The sequence below is a fragment of the Eptatretus burgeri genome, chromosome 6 (assembly GCF_056783735.1).
Source record: "Eptatretus burgeri isolate ZD-2024b chromosome 6, Ebu_testis_v1, whole genome shotgun sequence".
In the NCBI taxonomy this organism is placed as follows: domain Eukaryota; kingdom Metazoa; phylum Chordata; class Myxini; order Myxiniformes; family Myxinidae; genus Eptatretus; species Eptatretus burgeri.
This window is the reverse complement of record NC_140966.1, coordinates 103,725,009-103,750,309: the sequence shown is the minus strand read 5'-3', so window position 1 is coordinate 103,750,309 and position 25,301 is coordinate 103,725,009. Positions and strand designations below refer to the sequence as shown.

General features: G+C 48.2%; 1 protein-coding gene across 5 annotated transcripts in view; it reads left to right on the top strand.

The window, feature by feature from the left end:
• LOC147025509 (uncharacterized) overlaps positions 1 to 25,301 on the top strand; it is a 71,279-nt gene that overhangs the window by 26,456 nt on the left and 19,522 nt on the right. For 2 of the 5 annotated variants that reach the window (XM_085886998.1, XM_085887000.1), the window contains exon 2: positions 6,348 to 6,401. The exons of 1 other annotated variant lie outside the window; for it this stretch is intronic. In XM_085886998.1, coding sequence (XP_085743124.1) covers positions 6,348 to 6,401 — 54 coding nt within the window. Of the gene's footprint in view, positions 1 to 3,015; positions 3,248 to 6,347; positions 6,402 to 25,301 lie in introns of those variants that run through there. 2 more of the 5 variants (XM_085886997.1, XM_085887001.1) reach the window with 2 other exon arrangements.

The window sequence follows — 25,301 nt, the reverse complement described above, 5'->3', positions numbered from 1 at the left end:
TCGAAATTTTGTTGAAAAAAAGGTTGCAAATTTTTTTTCCAACAATTTTTTTTTGGGGGGGGGTTGGAAATCACTTAAAACATGTAGAAATGCAAAAAAAAAAAAATTCAAATATTTTTTCAAAATGGCTGCCATAGCAGCCACATTGGATTTTGGACCAAGTCCAAAATCTAATGGAATGATCCTTGGACCAGACCTCATCCCCCCATCAAGTTTCGTCGAAATCCGTCAAGGAGTTTTTCCGTAATCCTGTTCACAAACAAACAAACAAACAAACAGAAAGGGGTGAAAACAGTAACCTCCGATCTTCGATGGCGGAGGTTAATTATCCCCGTGCGGGAGTGACGGTCATCTCTGCGAGAAAATGTATAGCCTACTGAAGGTAGGGCAGTTTTTGCAAACTTTGAAGTCACGTGACGCGAAAATGAAAGCGAATATCGAAAATCCGGCCTGACTAAATTTAGATATTGTCCCATAGATTCACATGCCACAATCAAATTCAAGATTGCTTGAGAAATGTAGGAGATAGATTTTGAAAATCGTCATTTTCGCATTTTTTGCCAACTTTAAAGTCACGTGACACGAAAACGAAAGCGAATATCGAAAATCCGGCCCGACAAAATTTAGATATTGTCCCATAGATTCACATGCCACAATCAAATTCAAGATCGCTTGAGAAATGTAGGAGATAGATTTTGAAAATCGTCATTTTCGCATTTTTTGCCAACTTTAAAGTCACGTGACACGAAAACGAAAGCGAATATTGAAAATCCGGCCTGACTAAATTTAGATATTGTCCCATACATTCATATGCCGCAATCAAATTCAAGATCGCTTGAGAAATGGCGGAGGAGATAGATTTTGAAAATTATCATTTTCGCATTTTTTGCCAACTTTGAAGTCACGTGACACGAAATCGAAAGCGAATATCGAAAATCCGGCCTGACTAAATTTAGATATTGTCCCATACATTCATATGCCGCAATCAAATTCAAGATCGCTTGAGAAATGTAGGAGGAGATAGATTTTGAAAATCATCATTTTTCGCATTTTTTGCCAACTTTGAAGTCACGTGACACGAAAGCGAATATCGAAAATCCGGCCCAATCAAAATTTAGATATTGTCCCATACATTCATATGCCACAATCAAATTCAGTATCGCTTGAGAAATGGCGGAGGAGATAGAATTTGAAAATCGTCATTTTCGCGACGGACGGACGGATCGAAGGACATCTACACCCATATTATTAGGTCATGCTCAAAGAGATGACCTAAAAATGTAGAATCAGAAGTGTCTATAAATAATACAGATCTCGTTGACCCTATTGATATTGATGGGTTTGAATTTAATAACGAACAAGTAGAGAACAACGAAGAGGAAGAGGTTTGCCATAACAAAACATCTTCCACCCCATCAGTCAACACTTCATGTTCTCAAAATTGCGAAGATGGGGGGAATACCATCGAGGTTTCCCAAGAAGATGTCATTCGTTTCCTTGACGAAACTTTTAGGAAAAGACATGTTAAAATCAACGATTTTTTTCCCGGATTTACACGCTTTTCTTAAAACTGCAAAGGATATGGTCCATGACCCCCCAAAAATGTCAGAACCCAAATTTCAACGGTTAAGGAAGTGCACCACTAAGGCTGGAAAGGAACTCCTGGAGTAAAAGAAAACTTTGAATAAGAACAGTATGGAGATGAAGGTGGCATCTTTAAACATCAATGGAGGCCGCAGCTGTGTGCGTCGCCTGCAGGTGTTTCAACTTTTTGAGAACGGTAAAATTGATGTTTTAATGCTAAAAGAAACACATGCCAATCAATCCTCTGAGGCTGAGTGGCGCAGAATATTTAAAGGTTGCCACCTTTTTTCTAGTGCTCTGGAAGAGGCTAAAGCAGGTGTGGCAGTAGTCTTGCATCCTAGACTCCAACCCTTGGAGATTGTTTATAGAGAGGTTTGCAATAGGTTTTTGATTTCTGTTGACTTTATTAGCAGTAATCAAAATATCAGTATAATTAATGTATACTGCCCCAGTGCTAGCTCTGAAAGAACTTCCTTCCTTTACAAGTTGTCAGATTTTCTAAGTTCTATTGACTTTACTAGGTTAGTGTGCATGGGAGGAGATTACAAGTGTACCTTCAACCCTGGGCTTGACAGAAACACTCCTGAACCCTCCCCCCACCCCCCCAGTGCAAGACCATTGGCACAGCTTATACTGAAATATAAACTTGTAGATATTTGGCGATCACAGAACCCTAACACCCGGCAATACACATGGGTTTGTTCTTCAAAAAATCAAATCACCGTGGGCCGTCTAGACAGACTGTATGTGAACCAAGGAATGGTAAATCTCGCGAAGAGAACATGTACAAGTCCATCGGGGTTCTCCCACCATCACATGGTTGTAATGGTTTATGCATTACCGTTTCACTCTTATAGAAGTGTAGAATACTGGACTTTTAATGTCAAACTTTTACAAGACGTACTTTTTAAAGATGCTTTTCGATTAGTATGGGGAAAATTAGAAATGAAAAAACATTCATATTTAAACATTAGACAATGGTGGGACTGCACAAAATCCCAAATTCGTGTTTTTATCAGCAATATTGCTTGTACACCACTTGTAACGCATCCGGTTTGATATCTGTGTTAAAATCTGAAATACTTGACCATGAACAAAAAGCTGGAACATCTGTTAAAAATGACCAGCAATTGACAGAAAAAAGACCCTCCTGGCCGAACTGGTGAAAGGAGCGTGCAGCCGGAGCACTTGTGCACCTCAGGATGAGCAAAATACGGCTGGACATACCAAACAAGGATTTCTTCAACTTGGAGAAGGCTACCAAAACTTCCCAACAGATCCACAGCCTTCGCTGTCCTGAAGGTGTTCTCCTGACTCGCCAGAGTGATATTAAGAACTCACTGCAAAACTTCTACTCAAAACTTTTTTCACAGAGAATGATAGATAAGACTGTGGCAAACAGAATGATTGACTCTCTTCCATCCCTTTCAGAAGAGCAGCGACACTATCTCGAGGGCGACATCTCTCTTGAGGAACTCAGTGTGGCGCTAAAACAAATTGAGGATGGAAAAGCCCCTGGACTGGATGGGCTCCCGGTTGAATTTTATAGTTTTCTGGGACATTTTAGGCCCTACTCTACATGAGATTCTCCTTGAAAGCCTTGATCATGGTGAACTACCTTTAAGCTGCAGGAGAGCAGTCTTATGCCTCCTTCCCAAAAAAGGTGACTTGCAGCAAATTACAAATTGGCGGCCTGTATCATTGCTCAATACGGATTATAAGATCATGTCAAAAGTGTTTGCAACTCGTTTAAGACAAGTCATCTCTTTCCTGATTGGCAAAGACCAATCGTATTGTGTCCCTGAGCGTTCCATATATGATAATGTATTCCTGGTGAGAAACTTGATCAGCATGGGACAAAATACTTCTCATGGTTTTGGTTTACTACTCCTGGATCAGGAAAAAGCGTTTGATAGTGTAGATCATGATTTTTTGTTTGCAGTTCTCACTAAAGTGGGTTTAGGGGAAAATTTAATTTCTGGTATAAAATTATTGTATAACAATGCATCATGTTTACTAAATGTAAATAATAGTTTGTGTCATTCCTTTCCCTTTCAGCAAGGCATCCGTCAGGGCTGTCCACTGTCAGGCATGCTGTATACTCTCTCTGTTGAACCCTTACTGACTTTGCTCCGGGCTTCCATGTCAGGGGTGTCCTTAGCGGACAACTCTAAATTTGTTATTTCAGCTTATGCTGATGACTTCTGTGTTGCGGTTTCAAACCAGCAGGATGTGACTGAGGTATCTCGTTGCTTTGCAAATTTTGAGCTCGCCTCATCCACGAGGGTAAATTGGAATAAAAGTGTCGCGCTTTGGTTGTCCTCTAATCCCCTCTCTCAATCACTGTCTTCACCTTCTCCTCTGCCAACACTTCCAAGAGGAATGCAATGGGAAAGAGAAGGGTTCACATATCTCGGTATTTTTTTGAACTAAAAATTATGAAAAGAAAAATTGGGATGGCTTCCTGGATAATATCAAACAGAAACTGGCAAGGTGGAAGGGAATGCTCCACGTCCTGTCGTTAAAATCACGGGTGACTATCATAAATAACCTGGTGGTTCCAACTATATGGCACAAAGTCATTGCACTCCAACCTCCTGGAGATTTAGTTGCCAATATTCAGAATGTTCTGATCAATTTTTTTCTGGGGAGGCCATCATTGGCTCAAGCCAGATGTGCTGTGCAGGCCCCGACACGAAGGTGGTGAAAGTGTGGCGCACATCCAAAGTCGAATAATGACCTTTCGACTGATGACAATAAAGCGTCTACTGTATAGTGAGGCTGCACCATGGCATCTTCTCACTAATGCCCTGCTCAGACGAGCAGATGGAATGAACTACGACCGGGAACTCTTCCTCATAGATCTAAAGCAGGTCGAGAGGACTCAGCTCCCTGATTTTCATCAGAGCCTTTTGAATGTGTGGCAATGCCTAGGAGTACAGCGATTGGAGGTCTCATATGATGCTAAAAAGTTTATACCTGAGCCACTCTTCCAAAATCCTTTGTTCCCTGACATATCCACCAGCAGGTCATTCATGAAAGTCTTTACCAACAGGGGAATTAACAAAGTACGGGACTTAATGGAGCCTTCCCTGAGACAATGGCTACCTGCCAGTTCTGTGTCATCTCAAATTGGGTTGCGATCAGTTCGAATAGTGAACAAAGTGATAAAAACAGTCATCCAGACGTTTGAAAAACTAAACATTGGTTGGAACGGAGTTGATGAGGAAGCAGACCCTCGTCTATTCTTCCCAGAGCTCCTAATTACCTCGGAAATGCAACTTGGGGTGTTCTCCACAAGCAGTGAAGAAACTGGGGTGTTCCATGTAATGGGAAGGAAAACAATTTATCAAACTTGTCTGGAAACAGTTTTTTCCAGTTCTAAAGAACCCGTAAAAATAAATAGGACTTCTTACCTGCAGGAGCCTTCCTCACTCCAGTCTGGAACGCAATGTACAAATTTCCGACAGTCGGTAGAACAGGAGATCTAAACTGGAGACTAGCCCATCAGACCCTAGTCTCTGTCTCTGTCTCTGTCTTTCTGTGCCTCTGTCTCTCTGTGTCTCTGTCTATCTGTGTCTTTGTCTCTGTCTCTCTCAACCCCCATTGACTTTCTTATCAATCCTCTTCAGGAAATTTGAGTGAATCAAACTCTTGGGTCCCACTATCGGCCATGATCGTTCTTGGACAAACCACGTTTCAAAGTTTGGCCTCAAAGGCCAGCCACTGACTGGGCATCTTACGTCGTACAAAGTCCTTCCGTGGCACGCCTGAACTCCAATCCACCTACCAGGCTTTCATGCGCAACTTGAGGGAGTACTGCTCTCCCCTATGGGCTGACTCCCATGCCTCAAACCTTCCTCAGCTTGATGTCATGGAAAACAAGGCCTTCAAGATCATTGGAATCTCCTGTGCTGAGGCTGAGTCTGAGTCTGTGGGCCTACACTTTCAAATTGCAGACAGGTTCGTGGTCTCTTTGCCTTCTCCCACCTCCTTTCTGGTCTTTCACCCTGTGCTCCTTCCATGCTTTGTTCCATGCTTGGGTTTGTTGGGTGACAATGATGATGTCATCAGTGAAGAGGCATTCTACCCATAATTGGTTGAATCGAAATCCTTGTCCTTAAACTTCATATATCTGATCAATAACCCGATGTGCGTGAAGAAGTAAATTTATGACGTAGTTGGTCACGTGGTTTTGCGGCCATATTGGATTGAAAATAATCATGTAAATAAAATCTTCTTCTCCAGAACAGCTTAACAGAACAATATGAAACATCATACATATGATGGATTAACCATGAGGAATATAGTTTGAAATTGTTTTTCATATAAATCTTCATCGATGCAATTTAGCCTAAATATCCGAAATAATGGTCGTTAAATATCTGAGTAATCAATACATCTACGGATAATGGCAATGTATATGACATAATCAGGTGCATGGATGGCAGGGATTTATGGACCATAATAGCAGAGCCATAATAGTTAGCATGTTCAGGTCACGATGGTATTTTTGTTTAGGATGAGTGCAACCCTGCTGTTGGTGTTTTCCCACTCTTTCTACTGTTCCTTTTGTTCTATTTTGTCCTGATATGTTCCGTGTTCGAGCTTTTTCACAAACCTTGACTTTGTATACAACAATCATTAATACAGTTGAATAAAGTAGAGGGTCTTGTTTAATGTAGGAATGTCTCCTTTTCCAGTTTTCTTTTTTTATCTGAACACAAACCTTATTCCTCATCTCGAATGTGACGTGTTTGCAGATCTTCACGTTATAAAGGTTGAACCAGAAGCATTGGAAGCTTTGGACCAAAAAGGTGATGAGAGCTTTGGGCTCGCTCTTTAAATCTATTTTGTTGCCGATTGTTTTATGAATCACTTTGTGGAGATTTATTGGTGTTGTTGAATGTATTCAGCAGCATTAGTACTCAATGCTGTGCTTTTGCAATGATATTTTGTTGGGGAGAGGGAGTGGGTACATTTGGTGGTATGGGGAGTGAAAGAGGGCAAGCAGTTTGAATGGCAATTTGTACTTCAGAAGTTTCCTTAAAGGTCCCCTGACATGAAAAATAAACTTGCTATTTATATATTAACTTGACCTTCCTAGTGAAGAAATCACCCATGTTTTTTTTTTTAATCAAAAATGGGATAATTAGAGCAATATTTTGATCATTTCTGGAGCCTTTCACAACGTGCTATGCCCCACCCCTAAAAAAAATGGACCAGCGAATCGCAGCGTGACGTCACATACAGTAACTCGCACAGAGTGGATTGACTCGAGAGTCGAGATGTCGCACGCCTTTATAAAGTACGTACAAATGCATTTTGCACATGTTAGTGCAATCTCTGTGATCGTCTTAATTCCAGTGATTGTTTCGCGAAAGTTTTTAAGAGTTTTTGCCGTACTTTCGAAAATGCCTGCAATGTGTATCGTAGCAGGATGCAGCAATACAAGCAAAGACTGTGTAAGCCTTCATGTATTCCCGAAAGATGACAATCGTCGGAGAATATGGACATCTAAAGTAATATAAGCTGACGAGGGGGAAACTGGAAAGGCCCCAGAGACATGAGCGTCATTTGCAGCGCCCACTTCAAAGACAGTGACTTTGATCACGGGCTCTATTCATCCCTCTATTCATCCCAACCCCTCATTCCTCACACATAGAGACAAGAAATTCTGCTTCTGAGCCGTGTATGCACAACAATCACGAGGCAATTATTTATCCCTTTACTACCTTGTCGTAGTCGTATACAAATCCAATACATGTATGCACTATAAAGGGCTACACCATGTACACAAAATATAAAATTTGACTGTTGAACCTTTCCATTAAAAAATAATAATAAAGGGACATACAAGTAAAATACTAACGATTAATATTGCATCATTTCAAGGCGCAAGGAGATAATTTTAAATTCAAACAATGTAAAAAACCTGCACCCACATTTTGCAGCTTATTGAATTGTTCGTTGAAACCAGCCTGCTGGGAAAGGTATGATTCCACATACATGCAAGCCAGGTACGGCTGCACTCGACATACATGGGTTTATTCTAAAGTGAAGGTACTGCTTCCATTGGCTTGCTATTCATTAACATTTAGCCAAAATGCTTTAATAAAAGAAAAGGGAAAAAAATGTTGGCACAACGATGAAAGACAAATTTATCTGTCCTATTACACGGCCTCATAGCCTCGGGACTCTTTCGCATTGACTTTTCATTGTGTGCATGCTAATACAACTTACTTGTCAACTCTCGAGTCTAGACTAGTCCGATAAATCCGTCGTCCGTCCGACTAGTCCGATAAATCTGACGTGCTGTAGCTTTCTTTTATTATTCTCTTTTCTTCATTGTTTTCTACTGGCGCTACATGACGACAGTAGGAATAAAATAAATAAAAATGCAACAGAACGTCAGATTTATCGGACTACTCGAGACAATTGTGTCGCAAGGTGTGTACTGCACACAAGTTTTCATCGTATCCGGACAGCGAGATTGCTTCGTTTTATGCGCGGAGAGACACGGCCAATGACACGCGCCGGCCTTGTTTGTGATTAATTCGCCACGAAGCAACATGTCCGCTGTGCTGCTCTGGTCACGTCACCTCACTAAAATATTTCTGATATCGAGCAGTATGCAAGTCAAATTTACATTATTGAATTACGAATAGGATTTCGTCTAACCAGTTGTTATTTCCGAGTCTTCCTTCGATGTCCTCCCGATCGTCATGAACTCCGGGAATTTCATCGCCATTTTTCTCTGTTTGTCCTGCTTCGGGCTCGAACTGCAAAGGCCGTATTTCCTTTCCAGCTGCCTGAACTTCACCTCCCGCGACTATGTTATCCGACAATTCTCCATGTGATTCAGACGAAAATCCTTCATTTCTCTCACACTCAGTGTCGTTACCAGACAAATCAAAGTCCATGTCATCCATTATTCAAAACCAAATGTTCGATTTTTTTTGAAAGCAGAAATGAACGAAGCGATTGAGTCGACTAATCCAATGTGGAAGGCAATAGAATCATGTAGACCACCAACCCGAGTAATTTACGTGCAGCCTTTGACATACTGTACGTGACATCATGTTGGTTACGCCCCTTTCAGGAGAATTTTTAGGGGCGTTCCCGAAGAGGTTTTTTTTTTTTTAATTTTACATTTTACAGAATGAGTTTTGTGAAAAAACATTGTCAGATCTGAAATCACGATGAAAAACTCCTAAAGGACATATATAAATGAAATTTCACTACTTTTGCGTGTCAGGGGACCTTTAATGAGATTTGGGGGATGTCACGAGTCGGTTGTTGTTCAGCACTATTTTTCAAATTTATATTGTGACGTCCACGGGACTTGAACAGTCCCGCCAACGTAGAATGAGCCGAAACGATGGAGGCGGTTTATTTATTTATAACCCAAACATGGCGGTTCTAATCGCTCTACCGCAAACGGGACGAGGAAGGTGGCACGAGTCGCTTTTCACTGAGTTGATGATGTTTATTTGTTTTTATTATTAACCAGAAATAACCAGACTCGGCAAGAAGAGGGATCCGGGGCGATTCGACGGGATGGTGTGGGATCGGGCGTGGGGAAAACACAGACAATTCCAATGAATATACAATTTTCAAACCCTCTAAGGCGCCAAGTACACACACACACACACACACACACACACACACACACACACACACACACACACACACACACACACACACACACACACACACACACACACACACACACACACACACACACACACACACACACACACACACACACACACACAACGTAGCTACTTCTGGTGGTCAGGCTGGACCGTGGTGTGGACGCAACTGTCCCTGGATCAGCGTCGGACGAGCTGGCCTTGCTCTCGTCAGGGGGGGCAGGAGAAACCGTGGTGCTGTCGACCTCCTGGTCCTGGCCCAAGTCCGCTCACAGCCGCCAGGGAACCAGTTCTGGCGCCAAATTGCGAGCAGGAGAGGGAGGCAGGTCCGCCCGCCGTTCGACCCCGTACTCCGAGTCAGCAGAACCCCAGAGCCAACCAAGGTGAGGCACGAGGCTCAGCAAAGCTCCAAGACACGATGAAGAACATGATCGAATCAGCACAACAACAAATACGCTTCCCGCGCAACAGCCTCCACACCAAAAAACACGATCTTTTTGGCCCGATCTTCTTCCTCTTCTTTTTCGACCCCGAACAGAACCTTTTTATCCTCCCATCCTCGTCACTTCCAATCAAGCCGTTTATTGGCCCACCGCCGTCGCCTTCCGCAAATCGTGATCACGGGGCGGAGCCATCCGCTGCACTGTCCTGTGACGTCACGGCCAGCCTCCAGGGACTACCAAAAGGGGTTTACGCAGACACACTTACCCTATCCCGTGTCCCTATCTCATTACGTGACAATTATCATTTCCCCCTTGAAGAAATGAACATTTACTAGACAACTTATCACCACTGAATTGCTACTTATTACATCGAGATCCTGGTAAACTCGAACAGCATGGCATACCTAATTAAACATCCTAATTACCCTTTGAATGCATACCCCCCCCTCAAACGTAACAATATATTGTCATGAAAATGACTTGCCAGGTAAAAGGATGAATTAATTGGACAATTTTCTCCAAGTTAATTAGGCAAGATATAAATGGTATGTTCCAACAGTAGTTACAGATTTTCAGGGTTTTTGAGGTTTTAGGGGTCGTAACGAGGTCTATAAGGGGTTTGAGGGGTCGAAAGGGTTCCAAGTGTTCTGTAAGTTCAATGGATCTAAGCGGTCCAAAGGGTCTAAAATGGTCTTAAAGTTCTAAGGAGTCTAAACTAAAGGGTATGTTCCAACAGTAGTTATAAATCTAAGGGTTCTAACCATTCTCACATGGTCGATCGGGTCGTAGGGATCTTTGTGGTCAGAGGGTTCAAAAGGGTTTTTATTTTTTATATATATATATACATGCTCTCGGCTTGTGGAAAAGCAATGGCACAGAATAGGAATCAGAACACAACGCAACAAAGGGAACACAACAGCAGGAGAAAGGGGAAAACACCAACAGCAGGGCGGAGGCAGAAAGTAGACTGGACAAACAAGCGACATAGGAAACGATGAAGGGTAGGGGGGGATGCAAAGGGTGAACAATATGGATACATTAGCCAAATTTTGGAAGGGGTGAACGGTGGTTTATTGGGTGCAGAAAAGATCATTAATTTGGATGGCGGAAGAGCCAGACCTGGGGCCACCGCTCACAATTACCTTTGTGGTACGGTGGGTTGCTTTACAACCATGAACGCCAATCAGTTCACCACGAGATCCAGTGTCCACCGTCTAATTTTCTCGTTTAACTCGAGGTCACATGGCTTCCTGAATGGGGGACGTGCCCTCGGCAATGCACCAATCTTATCTTGATTAAATCTTAAGTAGGGTGGCCGAGCATTTACCGCTGGTGCATGCCGACTATGACAGGTTAATTAGTTTGGGAACGACCTCCCAGTCTATCTCGGTTCGGACAATGCTGGATCATTGGAAGGAAAGGACAAGCATGGACAGGTTGAAACATCAACAAGGAAAGGAATTTATTAATAAGAGAAATAAATAAACTGAAGAACTTTTTATTTCCTTGTTGTGAAACTAGGAAATTCAAATCAATCAAAATAATCTCAAGCAAATTATGAATTAAACAGGCCTTGATAGAAAAACAGACAAAGAGCAGATGCTTATCACTATACCTTACTTAACGATTAAACACAAGACAAGGGTACCCAGCAGATCATTCAGAGGGAAGAGAAATCCGTTCTCAGCTTACCAAGGCAGAAGTCGTCATGCGTCAAATAAAATGTCCCAAAATGTGTGAGCATGCCTTGGTCTGCTGCCAGCGCCCTGCCTCACTGTGCACCCGCCCGCAAACAAGCTCGAACACCAATCGACATCACATCGTCACCCCCAGGAACCAGGGATGCCAAGAATCAGGTATGAGCAGAACCAGCAGGAACGGTCCAACTGTCACCCACCATCAGGAGCGATCAGGAGTGATCAGGAGCCGTAACCAACGGACAGCTTTAAGAAGCTGTAAGGAGCTGTAAAAAGCTGTAAGAAGCTGTGAGGACCTGTAACCAGCTGTCACCAACTGTCAGGAAAGCGGTGATCACGTCCTTATAGGCAAACAATGTGGGCGGAGCCGCATGTCCAAGGTAGAGAGGAGACCTAAGGAGACAATAGCCAGGGAGGCAACAACATGAAGGAGTCAGGGACGTCCTGTGGGAGGAAGGATTTGGTTAAGCAGATGATGTCCAGTTTATCGGCAGCGGACTGAATGGAGAGATCTGTCAGGTTGGAACGGAGACCTCGTATGTCTGGGGTCCACACTGTTAGGGACAGGGGGAAAGGAGTCGCTGGGAGGACATAGGAATGTGGAAAGGAGAAGGGAAGGATGGAGGGTAGGGGGATCTGGTGAAGCTGGGAGAGGGGAGGGACGAGGGGGCATGGTGAGGTTGAAGTGGAGAGGGTCCGGGATGAGGGGTGAGCAGAAGGGGGGGTGGTTCTGACATGGAGAGGTTTGACACCATGATTGGAAGTGAAGGGGAAATTATTGTCATGTGCACACAACCTCTGTGAAATTGATGCCTCAGGATTCCCAGACTGGATAACCTGCGACAGACTTCATAGGTGGGGTGGTGGTGAGAGTGTTTTTGGTTGAAGGCATGGAGAAAAATTTGGTTGGATGTGAAAGAGGAGGCTGGATGAACTAAGCGTTTTGGAGTGAGGAGGTTTTGGGAAATAAACCTCGTCAATGAGAAAAGGAAGAAATGTTGATGAAGAAGAAGAATGAATGGGTTGTTCATGATGAAGTCGAAAGTAGAGTAAGGCATTTGATAAGATGCATTTTGGAAGCGTTTTTTAAATATATATATATATTGTTACGGTTGTGGAAATTCGCAAACCACCATTCAGGTCCCGTAGGTGAGGTATCTCTTAAGTACCTGTGTTGTTAGCCCAAACCCGTTGTTTAGAGGGAATTAATGTGATTCATTCGGGCTGCGACGCTTTGAGATAGCCGTTTTTCTGTTCTATCTTTATTTTGAACCAACCACGCTCCAACCGTCAGACAACAACAACGCCAACAGCCACGACCTTTACCTTCACAACTCGCTCCCGCAAACATCGCATCACCACCATTCCAAACGGCACCATGGCCATCGGCCACCGCCGGAAACCCTCCACCACCTTCACCTCCCTCCTACAGCCATTCCTGCACCACCTGTGAGCACCGAGCGTCGGGCTGTCCTGGGCTCGTACAAGATACGCGCCGAGCCGCGAGTGCAAATAGCGGCCTTTCCGAGGAGAATTCGGATCAGGAATGCTACACGCCCACTTCTGATCCGTTCAATTAGGAAGCGCGGGGCGGCTTGGCCCCGCCTCCAGGCGCGTCTGTCTGGAATCGAGATATGCAAATTCTAGGATCAGGGGAGATTCACGCCCCTTTTCCTCCGTCCAATCGGCGAGCGTGGCTCCACCCTCGAGGAGATCCTGATCCGGAAATTTGCATATTGTTTTCTCCTGCCGGCCTATAAAATGGCGAGCGCGAGGCGAATGAGAAGAGTTGTTGCGCAGAGAGTTAGTTTTTGGTTGGAGTTGTTGCGAGGCAGTCAAGTCGGGTTGGAGAGCGGAGTGGAGTCGGGAGGCGAAGGCGTCAAGGTGGTTTTCTGCAGTCGGCTGAGGAGAATTGGGGGAAGAGTCCAACGAGCTCGGGTCCGAGGCAGGGAAGACGGCGGTCGGCGACGAGGTCGCGGTGGGATCGCTCGTCGCGGGACCCAAGCCAGCTAAACATTCTCCTTCCCCCAGGGCATCAACAATCCCTCCCCCCCTTTCCCCCACGCTGAGATAGTGCAAAAAGGGGGCCCCGTTCCCACCCCACTCCAAGCGGTGCCAACGAAACCCGTGAAGGAGCACGAAGTCGGGGCACCGCCGCGCAGCCACATTTGCGGCTCGTCACGAGGACGCGGCTAGGACCCCCCCCCCCGGTCTCGCGGATCTGACCGCTCCTTCAGGTCCCGTGCACACATTGGCCTACGGGCCCGTCTGCCCCCTTGCCTATGAGGGTGGCTTCTTTCCTTTGCTTTTGAGTAAATGTGTGTCGGCGCCGTCTTTGAAGTAAAAACGTATAAGTGCTGCCGTTTGTACGCATATTCGGGAGTATCTCTGCGTCATTGTTTATTTTGTTGCATTTGATATATGTGCATTCTGTTTGGCTGTATATGTGTGCTCTCCGTGTGCCGCGGAATAAATGTGCATTATGTTGAACTTTTTTCCCGTTTCGCTTCGTCTTTTCTTTAATTGAATCTCCATCTTGCTTCACGTAAAGGGTTCGTTTGTAGTGGGCTGAAAACGCCCGATAATTAATCGGAACCGTCGAGGCCGACGATAAAACCGCTCGGTTATCCCGATAGTACGGAACGGGTCGCCCAAGCGGCTCGTGTCCGGAGTCGACCTGCGGCGAGGTACGATCGCCCGGTTTACCATCCGTGTGGGTACTTAGGTAGGTCGAGTTTGGCGAACAACCCTATCCCACGCGGGTGGCCGATTGGCACGATCGTGGTGAGGCCGAAAGGCCCACCCGTGACTAGCTCCCGGCGTTAGTCCGAGAGGGTCACGACAGAATTGTCCGTCCGGTGGGCAACGTGCCGCGATTCGAGTCACGTGGCCGTTCGCACGCCGGCGGGTGCGAATTCGCAACAATATATATATATATATATATATATATATATATATATATATATATATATATATATATATATATATATGTATGTATGTATATATATGTATATATATAGTTATGGTTGTGGAAATTCACAGAACACCATTCAGGCTTCCCAGAGATCAGTTATGTCGATACGTGAGTGTTCAGATTAGATTTCCCCACACATGTCGAAAGGGATTTATTCGTGTAACCGGGCTGTGATCTTTGAGTCAGCCATTACTCTTTTGCTATCTTTATTTTGGAACAAACACAACCGCCTCTCAACAACCACGCCATCCCCACCACAGCGCCAACCACAACAACCACAACCACCTCCACAACCACCAACATCCCCACAGACAACGGCCTCCCCAACGAATAACATCTCTGCCACCCAACGCGATGGATACTCAACAAGAAAGAAAACGGAAACAACGGTAAAAAAACCGTTGCTCCGAAGAAAAACAGCGACAACACTTTTTGGATTTTTCCTCCGCGCGCTCGAAGGGAGGGGCGAGGTGCCGGGGCGATAAAAGGCCGGGCTGAAACACCAAGCAGTCAGTCTGGGAGCAGAGTCGAGCTGCAATCGTCTGAAGTCTGTGAGTTGCAGTCTGGGAGCGGAGTCTAGCTGCAATCGTCTGAAGTCTGTGAGTTGCAGTCTGGGAGCGGAGTCTAGCTGCAATCATCTGAAGTCTGGGAGCTGCAGTCTGGGAGTGCAGCGGAGTCTGTCAGCGAGTGGAAAGAGGGTCCCTCTGCTTGGTCTCTCTCTCTCTTTGGTCGATGGAGGTGCCGGTGGAGCCGGAGAGGAGTCGCCAGCCGGATCGCCGTTGAAGGCACGGGTGGAGTCCAGCGGAGTGCGGGCAGGGCCACCGAGGGTCGCCGAACCAGGGCCCAGCGAGTCACCACGAGGGTGACAGGTAACCAGCACGGCCTCTCGGAGCTCTTGCGGTCTCCACAGCTCCGTGAACTATTAAAGACCCACGAGGTCCAGTTCTGCCCTTTCCTTTCCTGGGGTTTTTCTTTGTATAAATGTCGTGGCGCCTTGTCCATCAAGTAATGAACTGTTAAGTGATTGTGTAAATAATAATAGAACTGTTGTAGTTCTTTGTCTTGCTCGTTCCTGCATTGCTTTATTCACTGCATGATTGCATACGTGTTTGATTGCATACGTGTTTGCATGCATGTGTCGCGTGTGAAATAAATGTCATTGTTTGAATGTTCATCTGTTCGTTGCATCCTTTCCCTCAATTGAGCTGCTGTATTGCGTTCGGGATATTAGCTGGCTTTTAAATAGCCGATAAAGTAATCGGATCCGGCAGGGCTTGGCGATATACACCGCTCAGCAAATCGCAAACGGAGCGAGCTGCTTAAAGGTCCCCTGACATGCGAAAGTACATAAATTTCATTTATATATGTCCTATAGGAGTTTTTCATCGTGATTTCAGATCTGACAATGTTTTTTTCACAAAACTCATTCTGTAAAATGTAAAATTAAAAAAAACAAACGTCTTCGGGAACGCCCCTAAAAATTCTCCTGAAAGGGGCGTAACCCACATGACGTCACGTACAGTATGTCAGAGGCTGCACGTAAATTACTCGGGTTTGTGGTCTACATGATTGTATTGGTTTTCTGTGTGTTTCCATTTTTGATTGGTCATCTCAATCACTTCGTTCATTTCTGCTTTAAAAAATAAATCGAACATTTGGTTTTGAATAATGGATGACATGGACTTTGATTTGTCTGGTAACGACAGTGAGTGTGAGAGAAATGAAGGATTTTCGTCTGAATCACAAAGAGAATTGTTGGATAACATAGTCGCGGGAGGTGAAGTTCAGGCAGCTGGAAATGAAGTACGGCCTTACCAGTTCGAGCCCGAAACAGGACAAGCAGAGAAAAATGGCGATGAAATTCCCGGAGTTCATGATGATCGGGAGGACGTCGAAGGAAGACTCGGAAATAACAACTGGTTAGACTAAATCCTCTTGGTAATTCAACAATGTAAATTTGACTTACATACTGCTCGTTATCAGAAATATTTTAGTGAGGTGACGTGAACAGCACAGCAGATATGTTTCTCCGCGGCGAATTAATCACAAACAAGGCCGCCCATGTCATCAGCCGTATCTCTCCGCGCATAAAACGAAGCAATCTCGCTGTCCGGATACGATGAAAACTTGTGTGCAGTACACACCTTGTGACATAATTGTCTGGAGTAGTCCGATAAATCTGACGTTCTGTTGCATTTTTATTTATTTTATTCCTACTGTCGTCATGTTGCGCCAGTAGAAAGCAATGAAAAAAAAGAAAATAATAAATAAAAGCTACAGCACGTCAGATTTATCGGCCGAGTCGGACGGACGACGGATTTATCGGCCGAGTCGGACGGACGACGGATTTATCGGCCGAGTCGGACGGACGACGGATTTATGGATATCTCACCGACGGATACGGTGAGATATCTCTGTAAGTATATGTGTAGTTAGGCCCAAACCCGTTGTTTAGAGGGAATAAATGTCATTCATGCGGGCTGCGACCCTTCAGGATAGCCGTTTTTCTTTTACTATCTTTATTTTGGACCAGCCGCCATTACTACCATTACTACCACCACCAACCACGTCTCAACAGCCATCACACAACAACCACCAACCGCAACGCCGCTTCACACCAACAGCCACGACCCTTACCGTCACAACTCGCCCTCGCAACCATCGCATCACCGCCATTCCCGCGCCGCTTGTGGGCACCGATACTGGACTCGTGCAGGGCGCGCACCGAGCAGCGGGTGCAAAAACACCAACCTTTCCGAGAAATCGGATCAAAAACGATTCACGCCCACTTCTGTTCCGTCCTATCAGCGAGCATGGGGCGATTTGGCCCCGCCTCCAGGTGCATGGGAGTATAATCGCTATATGCAGATTCGCGGATCAAAAAGCATTCACGCCCACTTTTCCTCTGTCCAATGGGGAGCCAGCCAGAGGTAAAGGGTCGAAGGTGAAGGAGCGAAGCCAGGGGGGCTATAAAGGGCCACGTTCGCTCGCCAAAAAAGCAGCAAGTTGAGTTGGGAAGAGTCAGTCAAGAGAAGAGTCGGAGAAAGCAGTTGGATGGAGCTGTGGAGAGTGGGAGAGTTGGAGAGGTGGCGGCGGCGAAGGCAGTCGAGAGGGCGCTCGTGTCAGAGTCGGGGAGCTGCGGAGAGGAGAGGCCGATAACGCGACCGAGGTCGCGGTGGAGACGCTCGTCGCGGGACCCAAGCCAGCGAGATATCCTCATCCCCCCGAGCATCAACAACCCCCTCCTGTTTCCCCCCGCGCTGAGATAGTGCGAGAAGGGGGGCCCCGTTCCCACCCCATACCAGACACTGTCCGCGAGGCCCGCGGAGTTGGGGCGCCACCGCCATTTTGCGGCTCATCACCAGACGGGTAGGCTCGACGCGGTCTCGGCCCCAGGCCCGTCTGCCCCCTCATAGTGGAGGGTGGTCCCTTTTTCTTTTGCTTTGAGTATATGTGTTGTCGGCGCCGTCTGTGAAGTAAAACTGTATAAGTGTTGCCGTGTGCTCGGTAGTCGGTGGTAGATCTGCATTGTGTTTTGCTTTTACATTTGCTTTTTGTGCATTATTGTGTGTTTCTTCTTCTTCTTTTACATTTGCTTTTGGTGTATAATTGTATATGTGTGCTATCCGTGTGCCATCGCGAAATAAATGTGAATTATGTTGAACTGTTTTCCCGTTTCACTTCGTCTTTTCTTTCATTGGATCTCCATCTTACTTCACGTAAAGGGTTGGTAGTGGGCTAAATACGCCCGATAATTAATCGAACCGTCCAGGCTGACGATAACACCGCTCGGTTATCCCGATAGTACGGAACGGGTCGCTTAAAGTGGCCCGTGTCCGAAGTCGACCTAAGGCGAGGTGCGATCGCCCGGTCTACCCTCCGTGTGGGTACTTAGGTAGGTCGAATTTGGCGAGCAACCCTATCCCACGCGGGGGGCCGATTGGCACGATCGTGGTGAGGCCGAAAGGCCCACCCGTGACTAGTTCCCGGCGGTAGTCCGAGAGGGTCACGACGGGATTGTCCGTCCGGTGGGCGACGTGCCGCGATTCGAGTTACGTGGCCGTTCGCACGCCGGCGGGCGCGAATCCGTAACACTGGTGTCAGGTCGTGCGATATAAACTCATCGCCCTCCTCGCGGCACTGGTATCGGAGAACGGGAAAACGGGCTCTCCTGTCTCCAGCTAAATTCACGGGAATCGGTCCAGGGGTGAGAGGAGCGACCCCCGATTCCCTCCAAATTACGAGCGATTCAAATTAACCCTTTATGAGAAATAAGATGGCGTCTCAAGGCGAGCGGGAGCCGGGGGTATTAGAAATGAATGTAGAATGTGTAGAATCCATGGTCCAGGATGAAAACCCCGAGCAGGAAATGTTGGTTGTGCAGGAACACGAACTCGCCCAACTGAACCCAGAGCCCGAAATAGGTGCGGCGGCGGCCGCGGTGTATGACACCTCCCCTCCCCCCCCTCCGCCAAAACCTCCCGATCCTTGCCGAATCGGCTCACCCAAGCGCACCCGACATGGCCCAGCTATGCGCCATGCTGGCAGGAATCAGTGGGGACATGCACGAAATGAAAACAAAAATGGAAACAAACACGAACGAAATAAAAGGCATGAACAAGCAAATGAACGAAGTGAAAACGAAAATGGATGCGAATACACAGCAAATGAACGAAATGGAAACAAACATGAAGGAAGAAATGAAAGAGCTGCGGGGTGAGACGCAGAGCATGGGCCGAAGCCTGCAGGCGGGCATGAAGGCAGTAACCGGGAGCTTAAAATGGTGACTCCACGTGTGGGAGTGAACGAGCTGGGAGGGAGTGCAACGGCTGTCGGGCCCGCGGTGGAGGCGGGTAAGGAAAAAATAATTCGGGGGACGTATTGGGCGAGAAGCGTGACGGAGACGTGCACGAGGGAGATAAGAGACGAGGTGAAAGGAATTGCGAGGGAGAGAAAAGAACAATTAAGACGGAAAGCAAGGATGAGGTACGCGGAGATCGTGAAAGAGCAAGGAGTGAAAAACAGGGAAGGACGGGAGCGACTTAAGGAGAAAGCAAGGTTGACCTACATAAAGATAAGGGAAAGACGCCAGAAAGAAGCGGAGACTAATAGACAGGAGGGGACAACAGAAACTTATAAATGTATAGAGACACGGGAGACAGAAAAAATAGAGGAGAGACTGCATGATGACAAGGCTAGAGACGTACACACACACACGGAGGTAGTGGAGGATAGTGGGGGTGAGCTGGTGGACTGGGTGGAGACCCAGTGCGAGCAGCGGGATGGCCTCCTCCAGGAACGAGGGGAGGGAGTATTCCCCCTTGAGGCGAGTCACGACCAGGTGGGTTCGGTCGTGCTTTGCGAGGTTGAGGGGACGGGTGCTGTGGACAGGTGCACGCCGAGCTTGGGGGGTATAGAGGCCCCGGAGACCCTTGTGGGGACACAAATCCCCAGTGTGGTTGTCCCGGTGTGTGTGGTGTCGAGGTGTGTGTTCACGAGTGTGGCGAAATGCGTGCTGCAACGCACGCATAGCGTGGGTGCAAGGGCGTGTGTGAGAGCGACCGGGTGGGTGACAAAGACCCCGTGTGTGGAAGCGACCCCGTGTGTGAGTGGTGTGGTGGCGACTGTGCCGGAGTACGTGCTTCCCAGCACGCCGTGTGTGGATGAGGAACCGCGGATGAGTTCCCCCGCGTGTGTGAGTGAGGCACGGTGTATGAGTGAGGCACCGCGGATGAGTGCCCCCGCGGGTGTGAGTGAGGCACGATGTGTGAGTGAGACACCGCGGGCGAGTGCCCCCGCGTGTGTGAGTGGTATGGTTTGTGTGAGGGAAATGGCACGAGTGAGTGGAAGGCCGCGAGTGAGTGGAGCCACGTGTGCGAGGGAGATGGCATGCGTGAGTGAACGGCCGAGTGCAAGGGAGACGGTGTGTGTGAGAGAGCGGTATGTAAGGGAGATGTCGGTGGGCATGTGTGAACATGCAGCCGCGTCTCCCGGTGTGAGTTCAATGGAATGGAGTATGAGCGTCGTAACACGCGGGAGTGCGTGTGTTGAATGGCGACGGAGACTGCGACAGAGGAAAGAAAGCCGGGTAGCGGCTGTAGCTGTTTTGGGGACCGTGCCGGGTTCACCGAGCAGCGAGCACGAGGTCCGTGCTGTGCAACGCACGAGACCCCCACGTGCTCGCTTGCGAGAGTGAAGTCCCGGTCCGGAAACGCACGCGGTGGATTTGCCGATCCCGCGGACGGACAAAGTTTAGGCAGGATTACGGATTTGGACCGGACGGGTTCTCCACGCGATCGTGTGTGTTAAGCTCCAACGGGCAAAGCACGTGTTCGCGTGGGGAACCCCTCGAGACGTGGGGCTTGTGTTTTTTTTTGATGCGCACGGTGACGTCATGGCTGCACGCGGGGTTGGAATCCGGCAGGAGGGGTATCCCTGCCGGATGGTACCGTCCAAGGAGGGACGAGGTACACGTGCAGCTGCATGACGTCACAGGCAGGTGCAAAGAGCGCGAGCTGTGAGTTGCCGCGCTGGTGCTGCGCATGTGAAAAAAAAAACAAAAAAAAACAGTAAGCCTCACTTTCCGGTGCACAGGATTCCCTGGCAAGGGGTGGAAGACCCCCTTACCAGGGCACAGGATGGAAACTAGTTAGGGGGAAGGGTTAGCTTAGTTAGACCGACTTCATGGGGCAGGGGTAAGTCCTCATGGAGTCCGTGGAATGGATTAGTTAGAGGGATTGTAGTCAGATTTAGGTTGGGAAATTGATTTTTGGGACATTTGAAGACAGTGACAGACTTGTGAATGTGTAGTGGGGACGTAGCTTAGCTACGTAGTGTTAAAAGGAACGTGCTGTGGTTTAAGGGACGACGTGGGAGCACGAGTTAGTTAGGGGATGCAGATAGAAGGATGGCAGAGTTCAGCGGTGAGTGTGTTGAAGAGTTGGTGAGTGAAGTGGAAGCATGTGCTTGGTGAGTGAGTGAGGCCAGCGGGTCTGTGTGTATGGAGCGAATGGGGACTGCATGGTGCGATGAGTGATTGGGGGGAGGAGTGACTCCCGCCCAAGGGACCCCGGGGTCAGTGTAGACTGAGTTAGTGGGTTAGTCAAATTGACAAATATGGAAGTCGTTTTGCTGTTGATGTGAATGTAGGCTCGAAACCCGTTTGGAGGGGTGCAGGAGCCCTGTTGACGGGCTGGGAGTGTGGCTGCGAAAGGTGAGTATCGCTGAGTGGGTACCCCGGGCACCAGGCTAGTCGGCCGTAGTAGGCCAAGGGCCCATGGGGGGCCGGGATAGCGTAGTGGGCACAGGTGCGCCTGCTTGGTGCGGGGGCCCGGGGCGCCATTAGCCGCGTGGGCAGTGTTGTGGGCACGGGTGACCCTCGGAAAGGGGCCCGGGAAGCCAGCCTGCCATGTGTGCGTTTCAGGGGAGGTGCCATGGGGGGCACTCCCCGGTGTTAGGGAGCTGGTAGGCTCGGAGGCAGTGTAGTGCCCGGGGGTGCCATAGCGGGAGATTCGGCAGAGGGTCGTGCCTGCCAAAGGGAGCCACGCGTCCCAGCCATGAAACCGTGTCAGGGCACGGAGAGAAAATTGGGGGGCGAGGCCCGAAATTGTGACGACACCAACACAGGCGACGGGAATCTGGGTTGTTAGAACCAATGGTTTAAGCGAGAGGCGCTTGTTGAAAGCCCCGGGGTAGTTTAACAGTTAAATGGATAGGGTAGATTAGGAAGTGTACCCCTCCGCACCATCCATCCCCTCGCTCTCGTTGTGGGCCGCTGGACCCACTATGTGTTATAGATCGCTGAACTCTGGGGAGGCCATGCTGAGGCTTCGTTGGGCCTCGACACAGGACGTTAGCTCTCCCTTATTCCCCTCCGGGAAGGGAACGTAGGGGTTGGGAGTAGGCTAGGTGACAGGATAGGTTAGCCGAACAAGGACAGTACAGGGGGTTAGGGGACGATTTATAGTGGGGAAGTTAAAAATATATATATATATATATATATATATATATATATATATATATATATATATATATATATATATATATACATACAAGTTGGGGCTAAATTGGGGTTTGACAAATTAAGGGAGTGGGTATAGACAGTGACAGGCAAAGGCGATAGGTGGGAGGGAGACCGTAGGGTAGGTCCGAGCCCGCCTTCCGAGTGGCCAGCACCACCGCACTCCCTCCACCAACCTCCACCGAACGGCAAAGGCTGGCCAGCTTCATCTGCTGGCTGCGTTGCTGCAAGGCAAAGGCCGGCCCACTTCATCGGCAGCTGTTGTTTTGCTGCAAGGCCTGTGCCGGCTGGATCGTCTGCAGCTGTTTTCTGCAAGGCCTGTGCCGGCCAGTTCGTCTGCCGGTTGTGTTTGCCTGCAGCGGCCTGGTTCTGCAGGCTGTGTTTGCCTGCTGCCTTTGCCATGCCATGCCCACTGCCCCTGTTCACCAGCCCCGTTCATTTTTTGCTTTGCCCCCCCCCCCTGTTCATTGCCATGTGCGCCAGGATCAGAAAGCAACAGTTTGCAAGCTGCGAGAACTGCCCTGTTGGCAGCTACAACACGGGCCTGCAATGGCGGCCCGTGCACCGTGCTTGCGTCCATCCATTCATCCATCCATTCGTTGTGTTCATTGCGTGTGCCACTTGAGCTGGCACGGAGACTGCGTTTGTGCAGCTCATGCACCGTTGTGGTTCACTGCGTTCAGTTCAAAAGGGAAGGCCTTGGACTGCGAGTGAGCAGCTGGCCACGTTCCCTGTCACCTGCATTGTTTGAGCCAGAGACTGCATGTGAGCAGCCTGGCTCCCTGCTAACTGCTTTCTTTTTGCAGAGTTCATTGATCCTGGGCCATGGTTTAGTGTAAAATTTGTAAGTTAAGGTTAAGATGTACTGTAAATATGAGTGCGCCCCCGGCATGTCTGTCCTAGCGCCGGCAATTTTATTTAAGTCGTCCGTGTGAGTGAGTTTGTTGAGGTAGTTACTCAGCCCTCAGGTTATTTATTTTGGGGACATGAATACCATGAATGTCGCACTCAGGGATCCGTAGGTAAAATGTACTAGGGGAAAACTACACATGATGGCACACGAAAATTTGACGACTCGGGACGAGTCTGTAAAAAGGGGAGGGGGTAGTGTTGTGGTTGACGAAATTCGCAAACCACCATTCAGGTCCCTTAGGTGAGATATCTCTGTAAGTATATGTGTAGTTAGGCCCAAACCCGTTGTTTCGAGGGAATAAATGTCATTCATGCGGGCTGCGACCCTTCAGGATAGCCGTTTTTCTTTTACTATCTTTATTTTGGATCAGCCGCCATTACTACCACCACCAACCACGTCTCAACAGCCATCACACAACAACCACCAACCGCAACGCCGCTTCACACCAACAGCCACGACCCTTACCGTCACAACTCGCCCTCGCACCATCGCATCACCGCCATTCCCGCGCCGCTTGTGGGCACCGATACTGGACTCGTGCAGGGCGCGCACCGAGCAGCGGGTGCAAAAACACCAACCTTTCCGAGAAATCGGATCAAAAACAATTCACGCCCACTTCTGTTCCGTCCTATCAGCGAGCATGGGGCGATTTGGCCCCGCCTCCAGGTGCGTGGGAGTATAATCGCTATATGCAGATTCGCGGATCAAAAAGCATTCACGCCCACTTTTCCTCTGTCCAATGGGGAGCCAGCCAGAGGTAAAGGGTCGAAGGTGAAGGAGCGAAGCCAGGGGGGCTATAAAGGGCCGCGTTCGCTCACCAAAAAAGCAGCAAGTTGAGTTGGGAAGAGTCAGTCAAGAGAAGAGTCGGAGAAAGCAGTTGGACGGAGCTGTGGAGCGTGGGAGAGTTGGAGAGGTGGCGGCGGCGAAGGCAGTCGAGAGGGCGCTCGTGTCAGAGTCGGGGAGCTGCGGAGAGGAGAGGCCGATAACGCGACCGAGGTCGCGGTGGAGACGCTCGTCGCGGGACCCGAGCCAGCGAGATATCCTCATCCCCCCGAGCATCAACAACCCCCTCGTGTTTCCCCCCGCGCTGAGATAGTGCGAGAAGGGGGGCCCCGTTCCCACCCCATACCAGACACTGTCCGCGAGGCCCGCGGAGTCGGGGCGCCACCGCCATTTTGCGGCTCATCACCAGACGGGTAGGCTCGACGCGGTCTCGGCCCCAGGCCCGTCTGCCCCCTCATAGTGGAGGGTGGTCCCTTTTTCTTTTGCTTTGAGTATATGTGTTGTCGGCGCCGTCTGTGAAGTAAAACTGTATAAGTGTTGCCGTGTGCTCGGTAGTCGGTGGTAGATCTGCATTGTGTTTTGCTTTTACATTTGCTTTTTGTGCATTATTGTGTGTTTCTTCTTCTTCTTTTACATTTGCTTTTGGTGTATAATTGTATATGTGTGCTATCCGTGTGCCATCGCGAAATAAATGTGAATTATGTTGAACTGTTTTCCCGTTTCGCTTCGTCTTTTCTTTCATTGGATCTCCATCTTACTTCACTTAAAGGGTTGGTAGTGGGCTAAATACGCCCGATAATTAATCGAACCGTCCAGGTTGACGATAACACCGCTCGGTTATCCCGATAGTACGGAACGGGTCGCTTAAAGTGGCCCGTGTCCGAAGTCGACCTGCGGCGAGGTGCGATCGCCCGGTCTACCCTCCGTGTGGGTACTTAGGTAGGTCAAATTTGGCGAGGAACCCTATCCCACGCGGGGGGCCGATTGGCACGATCGTGGTGAGGCCGAAAGGCCCACCCGTGACTAGTTCCCGGCGTTAGTCCGAGAGGGTCACGACGGGATTGTCCGTCCGGTGGGCGACGTGCCACGATTCGAGTTACGTGGCCGTTCGCACGCCGGCGGGCGCGAATCCGCAACAATATATATATATATACATATACATATACATATATATATATATACATATACATATATATATACATATATATATATATATATATATATATATATAT